The 11,291-nt window shown below is 41.0% G+C and overlaps 1 protein-coding gene across 1 annotated transcript; it reads left to right on the top strand.

Annotated features, from left to right (window-relative positions):
- The first annotated feature begins 277 nt into the window (after nucleotides 1-277).
- On the top strand, nucleotides 278-2,519 carry LOC129861277 (nuclear factor 7, brain-like). Its single transcript, XM_055932557.1, has 2 exons — nucleotides 278-927; nucleotides 1,186-2,519. Exons 1-2 carry the CDS (start codon nucleotides 676-678, stop codon nucleotides 2,410-2,412), a joined length of 1,479 nt encoding a protein of 492 aa, XP_055788532.1. The 5' UTR covers nucleotides 278-675; the 3' UTR covers nucleotides 2,413-2,519.
- The last annotated feature ends 8,772 nt before the right edge of the window (nucleotides 2,520-11,291 follow it).

Genomic DNA, 11,291 nt, shown 5'->3' on the forward strand with positions numbered 1-11,291 from the left:
CCAAGGTCTGAAGACTTGACATTAACACCAAGGTCTGAAGACTAGACATTAACACCAAGGCCTGAAGCCTAGACATTAACACCAAGGTCTGAAGACTAGACATTAACACCAAGGCCTGAAGCCTAGACATTAACACCAAGGTCTGAAGCCTAGACATTAACACCAAGGCCTGAAGCCTAGACATTAACACCAAGGCCTGAAGCCTAGACATTAACACCAAGGCCTGAAGCCTAGACATTAACACCAAGGCCTGAAGCCTAGACATTAACACCAAGGTCTGAAGACTAGACATTAACACCAAGGTCTGAAGCCTAGACATTAACACCAAGGCCTGAAGCCTATCTCATATCTCTGCACTGATTAACCAGTAGGGTGTGATGTTGGACTTCTTTACTTCGTTGCTCCTTTCAGATACCTGGAGAATTTCTGGTTGTGCGTCACAGCTGTGATGTACCATGGGTAAATTGTGACCGACTGAATGATCTACAAATAATATTGAGTAGTTATTTATGATGCAAGGTGATTTGTAGATTAGTCTGTCTCTGTGTCTGTTGAGCTGAATGTACACGTATAGAGGGTGTGGTTAAAGTGTTTCACAACCACGATGGATAGATGTGAAACTGAAAGCTGTTTCCTCATTTTAACACAGGCTTAGGTAAGGATCCGGTGTGAGAGATGGCGTCTACTGCGTACATAGAGGAACTAACCTGTTCTGTGTGTCTCTCTCTCTTCACTGATCCAGTTAGCCTCTCCTGCGGTCACTCATTTTGTCGACAATGTTTTACAAACTTTCGGAGAACACAGAACATGTGTCCTCATTGCCGGGCTAGAATCTCAACAGCTGAGGGAAACCTCTCAACAAACCACATTCTGAAGAGCTTGGCCAACAAAGCTAAAGAGGAAGCAGTATGCGATGAGAGGACAGGGGTGAGTTTTTTACATTTCACATTTTAGCAAATGCTTTTATCCAGATAAACTTACAGGAGAAAATTGCTTGCTCATGGGCACATGGACATATTTTTCACCTAGTCGGCTCGGGGATTCGAACCAGCAACCTTTACGGAAAATATATTATAAGTCAGCATTTTTGTACATTTCATTTACTACCTGTGTTTTGTATGCTTTATTCGGGATGTTATGGAGAAAATAATATCATTATAATTCATTACGCTTATTTTTTCAAAGGGGACTGACTGGTTGTGTCATGACCATGACGAGAAACTGAAACTATTCTGTGAGGAAGACCAACAGTTGGTTTGCATCATATGCCGGGACGGGGAGAAGCATGACGGGCATAAGTTTAAACCTATCAAAGAGGCAGCCTTAGCTAGGAGGCGGGAACTAGATGAGGCCATTCAGTTCCTCACTCGTGACAACAGCTCCGTGGAGCACTTGGCCAAACAACAGGAAGAAGAGATGACAAAAACCAAGACTAAGTCCTGTCGGCTGAGGAGTCAAATCAGCAGCCAGTTTGAAGAGATGCGGCAGTTTCTGAAGAAGAGGGAAGAACAGATAAAGAATGTGTTGCAGGAGAAAGAAGAGAAGACCTTGAAGAAGATGAGAGGGAATTTAGAGAGTATGGAGTTGATACTGTCAAAGAGGAAAGAGAAGGAGGTGATGATGAAATCTGCTCGAGACATCCCAGACAGTGAGGGTTTCCTTCAGTGGTGGAATGACATGGGCTTATCTGAGGCACTGAAGGACAGGGACATGCCACCACCAGAACGTCATGGGGAGGACACGACTGAGGACGCCACCAAGGAGCGTCCATACAAGTCCAGGGTAGATGACCTCAAGGTGACACCGGTCTCCTTCTCTCTGGGGCCCTATGAGTCTCACCTGCAGTTCTTTGTGTGGAAGGAGATGCTGCAGGTAATCAACCCTCTACCAGAGAGACTCACACTACAAACAGTGAGTCAGAAACTGACGATCTCCAATGACAGACGCAGTGTGTTTTGTACTCCCAGAAATGCGGAATCAGCTTTTTTAGCTCATTCAGCTCGACGTCAATCACAACAATCAAAAGCAGTGAGTAACAGTAGGTTCAGCACTGGACAACACTGCTGGGAAATAGAAGTGGGAACTGGGGCTTTCTGGGAACTGGGAGTTAAAAATGTTCAGGGGGGGTTTTGGTTTGAACTTTTTGGTTCAAAAACAATGCGTCTCAGGTACAGAAATCGAAAATATACTATTCACGGTATGGATACCGAAAAACAAATCACTTTTAGTGATACACCTCGAAAGATAGGGCTATACCTAAATTGTGCTACCAAGGAACTCTCTTTCTACAATGCAGATGACATGTCGCTTATCTATACTCTCGTCTGTAATTGGAAAGACGTGTCAGCCTATTTTAACATTGGTGAATGTGATGGAGTAGATTCTGACCCCCTGACAGTCTGCTGGTATTGATCTGCTTATCATAGACCCCCTGACAGTCTGCTGGTATTGATCTGCTTATCATAGACCTCCTGACAGTCTGCTGGTATTGATCTGCTTATCATAGACCCCCTGACAGTCTGCTGGTATTGATCTGCTTATCATAGACCCCCTGACAGTCTGCTGGTATTGATCTACGTATCATAGACCCCCTGACAGGATGCTGGTATTGATCTGCTTATCATAGACCCCCTGACAGTCTGCTGGTATTGATCTGCGTATCATAGTTCCCACTGACAGGATGCTGGTATTGATCTGCTTATCATAGACCCACTGACAGTCTGCTGGTATTGATCTGCGTATCATAGTTCCCACTGACAGGATGCTGGTATTGATCTGCTTATCATAGACCCCCTGACAGTCTGCTGGTATTGATCTGCGTATCATAGTTCCCACTGACAGTCTGCTGGTATTGATCTGCTTATCATAGACCCACTGACAGTCTGCTGGTATTGATCTGCGTATCATAGACCCCCTGACAGTCTGCTAGTATTGATCTGCTTATCATAGTTCCCCTGACAGTCTGCTGGTATTGATCTGCTTATCATAGACCCCCTGACAGTCTGCTGGTATTGATCTGCTTATCATAGACCCCCTGACAGTCTGCTGGTATTGATCTGCTTATCATAGATCCCCTGACAGTCTGCTGATATTGATCTGCGTATCATATTTCCCACTGACAGTCTGCTGGTATTGATCTGCTTATCATAGTTCCCACTGACAGTCTGCTGGTATTGATCTGCGTATCATAGTTCCCACTGACAGTCTGCTGGTATTGATCTGCTTATCATAGAGCCCCTGACAGTCTGCTGGTATTGATCTGCTTATCATAGACCCCCTGACAGTCTGCTGGTATTGATCTGCTTATCATAGACCCCCTGACAGTCTGCTGGTATTGATCTGCTTATCATAGACCCCCTGACAGTCTGCTGGTATTGATCTGCTTATCATAGACCCCCTGACAGTCTGCTGGTATTGATCTGCTTATCATAGAGCCCCTGACAGTCTGCTGGTATTGATCTGCTTATCATAGACCCCCTGACAGTCTGCTAGTATTGATCTGCTTATCATAGTTCCCACTGACAGTCTGCTGGTATTGATCTGCTTATCATAGATCCCCTGACAGTCTGCTGATATTGATCTGCGTATCATAGTTCCCACTGACAGTCTGCTGGTATTGATCTGCTTATCATAGAGCCCCTGACAGTCTGCTGGTATTGATCTGCTTATCATAGACCCCCTGACAGTCTGCTGGTATTGACCTGCTTATCATAGACCCCCTGACAGTCTGCTGGTATTGATCTGCTTATCATAGACCCCCTGACAGTCTGCTGATATTGATCTGCGTATCATAGTTCCCACTGACAGTCTGCTGGTATTGATCTGCGTATCATAGAGCCCCTGACAGTCTGCTGGTATTGATCTGCGTATCATAGACCCCCTGACAGTCTGCTGATATTGATCTGCGTATCATAGTTCCCACTGACAGTCTGCTGGTATTGATCTGCTTTTCATAGACCCCCTGACAGTCTGCTGGTATTGATTTGCTTATCATAGTTCCACTGACAGTCTGCTGGTATTGATCTGCTTATCATAGACCCCCTGACAGTCTGCTGGTATTGATCTGCTTATCATAGACCCCCTGACAGTCTGCTGGTATTGATCTGCTTATCATAGACCCCCTGACAGTCTGCTGGTATTGATCTGCTTATCACAGACCCCCTGACAGTCTGCTGGTATTGATCTGCTTATCATAGTTCCCACTGACAGTCTGCTGGTATTGATCTGCTTATCACAGACCCCCTGACAGTCTGCTGGTATTGATCTGCTTATCATAGTTCCCACTGACAGTCTGCTGGTATTGATCTGCTTATCATAGACCCACTGACAGTCTGCTGGTATTGATCTGCTTATCACAGACCTCCTGACAGTCTGCTGGTATTGATCTGCTTATCACAGACCCCCTGACAGTCTGCTGGTATTGATCTGCTTATCATAGACCCCCTGACAGTCTGCTGGTATTGATCTGCTTATCACAGACCCCCTGACAGTCTGCTGGTATTGATCTGCTTATCATAGACCCCCTGACAGTCTGCTGGTATTGATCTGTGTATCATAGACCCCCTGACAGTCTGCTGGTATTGACCTGCTTATCATAGACCCCCTGACAGTCTGCTGGTATTGATCTGCTTATCACAGACCCCCTGACAGTCTGCTGGTATTGATCTGCTTATCATAGACCCCCTGACAGTCTGCTGGTATTGACCTGCTTATCATAGTTCCCACTGACAGTCTGCTGGTATTGATCTGCTTATCACAGACCCCCTGACAGTCTGCTGGTATTGATCTGCTTATCATAGACCCCCTGACAGTCTGCTGGTATTGATCTGCTTATCACAGACCCCCTGACAGTCTGCTGGTATTGATCTGCTTATCACAGACCCCCTGACAGTCTGCTGGTATTGATCTGCTTATCATAGACCCCCTGACAGTCTGCTGGTATTGATCTGCTTATCACAGACCCCCTGACAGTCTGCTGGTATTGATCTGCTTATCATAGACCCCCTGACAGTCTGCTGGTATTGATCTGCTTATCACAGACCCCCTGACAGTCTGCTGGTATTGATCTGCTTATCACAGACCCCCTGACAGTCTGCTGGTATTGATCTGCTTATCATAGACCCCCTGACAGTCTGCTGGTATTGATCTGCTTATCACAGACCCCCTGACAGTCTGCTGGTATTGATCTGCTTATCATAGTTCCAGTCACATCAAAGTAAAACAATCTACACGTAATTTTGACACACGAAATTGATCAGAATCAAAGGGAGTTTTGACACGCTCTGTAAATGCTTTAGTTAAACACACATCATAGTGTCTCACATTTTATTTGACATGCCACCTGTACATTTACTTGTAAATCCTTTCACTTTTCAAAACCGCATTAAGGGAATTACTGATTGACACTAGGAAGCAGATGTTATGATTAGGATTCAGATTTGAGTTATTGAGATTTTACATCACCACAACCCTGTGATTTAAACAGTGTATGTTTTGTGGGTTTAACGCTTTACTATCTTGTAAATATGCATTTTGTACATATATCAAATTATTTCATACTTGTTGACTTTTGTTTTTATAATGAACAATTTCTATTTTAGGATTAGGGTGAGGCTTTTCATAACGTTTATCATCTTCCTCACCTTCACACATTTAATATAGCTTGTGTGCAGAGAACTTGACAAATAAAATGGTCTATTATTTTACCCTGATTTTGCATTACTGGTGTTATGTGCCTTTAAGCCAATTTGATTTACTGTGAGATAGTTCCAGTAGGCCGGTTGGACACTGTTAACATAGTCTCAAAATGTGTTGCATGTCAGCAGTCAAGTTGTCAAGATATTGGACTTTCAAGAAGCAACATGTCTCCGGCCACATCATCACTGAAATACCAAAAGATTGTTCTGATATTCCCCTTTAATAACTTATGACTGGACACATACATGAATTGTCTGTTAGAAACCAGCCACTATCCTAGCTAGGGGGTGTAACTCGTAATATGTAAACGTTTTGGGAACGTGGATCTCTGTTTGTGTTTTCACTTAGCTTTTTAAAATTTATTTTAATTTTTTGGGGAGTCTTGGAAGACTAGCCTTTGGTGGACTAAAAGCAATCTTAATCAAATCAAATATCCTCTCACTATACAGACTACTACTACTATTACTGATAACAGCTTCTATCCTCTCACTATACAGACTACTACTAATGATAACAGCTTCTATCCTCTCACTATACAGACTACTACTACTGATAACAGCTTCTATCCTCTCACTATACAGACTACTACTACTATTACTGATAACAGCTTCTATCCTCTCACTATACAGACTACTACTACTATTAATGATACCAGCTTCTATCCTCTCACTATACAGACTACTATTACTATTAATGATACCAGCTTCTATCCTCTCACTATACAGACTACTATTACTGATACCAGCTTCTATCCTCTCACTATACAGACTACTACTACTATTACTGATACCAGCTTCTATCCTCTCACTATACAGACTACTACTAATGATAACAGCTTCTATCCTCTCACTATACAGACTACTATTACTGATAACAGCTTCTATCCTCTCACTATACAGACTACTACTAATGATAACAGCTTCTATCCTCTCACTATACAGACTACTATTACTGATAACAGCTTCTATCCTCTCACTATACAGACTACTACTAATGATAACAGCTTCTATCCTCTCACCATACAGACTACTACTACTATTAATGATACCAGCTTCTATCCTCTCACCATACAGACTACTACTACTATTAATGATACCAGCTTCTATCCTCTCACCATACAGACTACTACTACTATTACTGATAACAGCTTCTATCATCTCACTATACAGACTACTATTACTGATACCAGCTTCTATCCTCTCACTATACAGACTAGTATTACTGATAACAGCTTCTATCCTCTCACTATACAGACTACTATTACTGATAACAGCTTCTATCCTCTCACTATACAGACTACTACTAATGATAACAGCTTCTATCCTCTCACCATACAGACTACTACTACTATTAATGATACCAGCTTCTATCCTCTCACCATACAGACTACTACTACTATTAATGATACCAGCTTCTATCCTCTCACCATACAGACTACTACTACTATTACTGATAACAGCTTCTATCATCTCACTATACAGACTACTATTACTGATACCAGCTTCTATCCTCTCACTATACAGACTAGTATTACTGATAACAGCTTCTATCCTCTCACTATACAGACTACTATTACTGATAACAGCTTCTATCCTCTCACTATACAGACTACTATTACTGATACCAGCTTCTATCCTCTCACTATACAGACTAGTATTACTGATACCAGCTTCTATCCTCTCACTACACAGGCTACTTCTACTACTACTGATACCAGCTTCTATCCTCTCACTATACAGACTACTACTACTATTACTGATAACAGCTTCTATCCTCTCACTATACAGACTACTATTACTGATACCAGCTTCTATCCTCTCACTATACAGACTACTATTACTGATACCAGCTTCTATCCTCTCACTATACAGACTACTATTACTATTACTGATACCAGCTTCTATCCTCTCACCATACAGACTACTACTACTGATAACAGCTTCTATCCTCTCACTATACAGACTAGTATTACTGATAACAGCTTCTATCCTCTCACTATACAGACTACTACTACTATTACTGATAACAGCTTCTATCCTCTCACTATACAGACTACTATTACTGATACCAGCTTCTATCCTCTCACTATACAGACTACTACTACTGATAACAGCTTCTATCCTCTCACTATACAGACTACTACTAATGATACCAGCTTCTATCCTCTCACTATACAGACTACTACTGCTATTACTGATAACAGCTTCTATCCTCTCACTATACAGACTACTACTACTATTACTGATAACAGCTTCTATCCTCTCACTATACAGACTACTACTACTATTACTGATACCAGCTTCTATCCTCTCACTATACAGACTACTACTACTATTACTGATACCAGCTTCTATCCTCTCACTATACAGACTACTACTAATGATACCAGCTTCTATCCTCTCACTATACAGACTAGTATTAGTGATAACAGCTTCTATCCTCTCACTATACAGACTACTACTGCTATTACTGATAACAGCTTCTATCCTCTCACCATACAGACTACTACTACTATTAATGATACCAGCTTTTATCCTCTCACCATACAGAATACTATTACTGATAACAGCTTTTATCCTCTCACCATACAGAATACTATTACTGATACCAGCTTCTATCCTCTCACCATACAGACTACTACTACTGATAACAGCTTCTATCCTCTCACCATACAGACTACTATTAATGATACCGACTTCTATCCTCTCACTATACAGACTACTACTACTATTACTGATACCAGCTTCTATCCTCTCACTATACAGACTACTATTAATGATACCAGCTTCTATCCTCTCACTATACAGACTACTACTACTATTACTGATAACAGCTTCTATCCTCTCACCATACAGACTACTACTACTGATAACAGCTTCTATCCTCTCACCATACAGACTACTATTACTGATACCAGCTTCTATCCTCTCACCATACAGACTACTACTACTGATAACAGCTTCTATCATCTCACTATACAGACTACTATTACTGATACCAGCTTCTATCCTCTCACTATACAGACTACTATTACTGATAACAGCTTCTATCCTCTCACTATACAGACTACTACTACTATTACTGATACCAGCTTCTATCCTCTCACCATACAGACTACTATTACTGATACCAGCTTCTATCCTCTCACCATACAGACTACTACTACTGATAACAGCTTCTATCATCTCACTATACAGACTACTATTACTGATCACAGCTTCTATCCTCTCACTATACAGACTACTACTACTATTACTGATAACAGCTTCTATCCTCTCACTATACAGACTACTACTACTATTACTGATAACAGCTTCTATCCTCTCACTATACAGACTACTACTAATGATACCAGCTTCTATCCTCTAACTATACAGACTAGTATTAGTGATAACAGCTTCTATCCTCTCACTATACAGACTACTACTGCTATTACTGATAACAGCTTCTATCCTCTCACCATACAGACTACTACTACTATTAATGATACCAGCTTTTATCCTCTCACCATACAGAATACTATTACTGATAACAGCTTCTATCCTCTCACTATACAGACTACTACTACTATTACTGATACCAGCTTCTATCCTCTCACTATACAGACTACTATTACTATTACTGATACCAGCTTCTATCCTCTCACTATACAGACTACTACTACTATTACTGATACCAGCTTCTATCCTCTCACCATACAGACTACTACTACTGATAACAGCTTCTATCCTCTCACCATACAGACTACTATTAATGATACCGGCTTCTATCCTCTCACTATACAGACTACTACTACTATTACTGATACCAGCTTCTATCCTCTCACTATACAGACTACTACTACTATTACTGATAACAGCTTCTATCCTCTCACCATACAGACTACTACTACTGATAACAGCTTCTATCCTCTCACCATACAGACTACTATTACTGATACCAGCTTCTATCCTCTCACTATACAGACTACTACTACTGATAACAGCTTCTATCCTCTCACTATACAGACTACTATTACTGATAACAGCTTCTATCCTCTCACCATACAGACTACTACTACTGATACCAGCTTCTATCCTCTCACCATACAGACTACTATTACTGATACCAGCTTCTATCATCTCACTATACAGACTACTACTACTGATAACAGCTTCTATCATCTCACTATACAGACTACTATTACTGATACCAGCTTCTATCCTCTCACTATACAGACTACTACTACTATTACTGATCACAGCTTCTATCCTCTCACTATACAGACTACTACTACTATTACTGATAACAGCTTCTATCCTCTCACTATACAGACTACTATTACTGATACCAGCTTCATCCTCTCACTACACAGGCTACTTCTACTACTACTGATACCAGCTTCTATCCTCTCACTATACAGACTACTACTACTATTACTGATACCAGCTTCTATCCTCTCATTATACAGACTACTATTACTATTACTGATACCAGCTTCTATCCTCTCACTATACAGACTACTACTACTATTACTGATACCAGCTTCTATCCTCTCACCATACAGACTACTACTACTATTACTGATACCAGCTTCTATCCTCTCACTATACAGACTACTACTACTATTACTGATACCAGCTTCTATCCTCTCACTATACAGACTACTATTACTATTACTGATACCAGCTTCTATCCTCTCACTATACAGACTACTACTACTATTAATGATACCAGCTTCTATCCTCTCACCATACAGACTACTATTACTGATACCAGCTTCTATCCTCTCACCATACAGACTACTACTACTGATAACAGCTTCTATCCTCTCACCATACAGACTACTACTATTATTACTGATACCAGCTTCTATCCTCTCACTATACAGACTACTATTACTGATACCAGCTTCTATCCTCTCACCATACAGACTACTACTACCATTACTGATACCAGCTTCTATCCTCTCACTATACAGACTAGTATTACTGATACCAGCTTCTATCCTCTCACTATACAGACTACTACTACTATTACTGATACCAGCTTCTATCCTCTCACTATACAGACTACTACTACTGATAACAGCTTCTATCCTCTCACTATACAGACTACTACTACTGATAACAGCTTCTATCCTCTCACTATACAGACTACTACTACTATTACTGATACCAGCTTCTATCCTCTCACTATACAGACTAGTATTACTGATAACAGCTTCTATCCTCTCACCATACAGACTACTACTACTATTACTGATACCAGCTTCTATCCTCTCACTATATGGACTACTACTACTGATAACAGCTTCTATCCTCTCACTATACAGACTAGTATTACTGATACCAGCTTCTATCCTCTCACTATACATACTACTATTACTGATACCAGCTTCTATCCTCTCACTATACAGACTACTATTACTGATACCAGCTTCTATCCTCTCACCATACAGACTACTATTACTGATAACAGCTTCTATCCTCTCACTACACAGGCTACTACTACTATTAATGATACCAGCTTCTATCCTCTCACTATACAGACTACTATTACTGATACCAGCTTCTATCCTCTCACCATACAGACTACTATTACTGATAACAGCT

The sequence above is a fragment of the Salvelinus fontinalis genome, chromosome 8 (assembly GCF_029448725.1).
Source record: "Salvelinus fontinalis isolate EN_2023a chromosome 8, ASM2944872v1, whole genome shotgun sequence".
NCBI lineage: Eukaryota > Metazoa > Chordata > Actinopteri > Salmoniformes > Salmonidae > Salvelinus > Salvelinus fontinalis.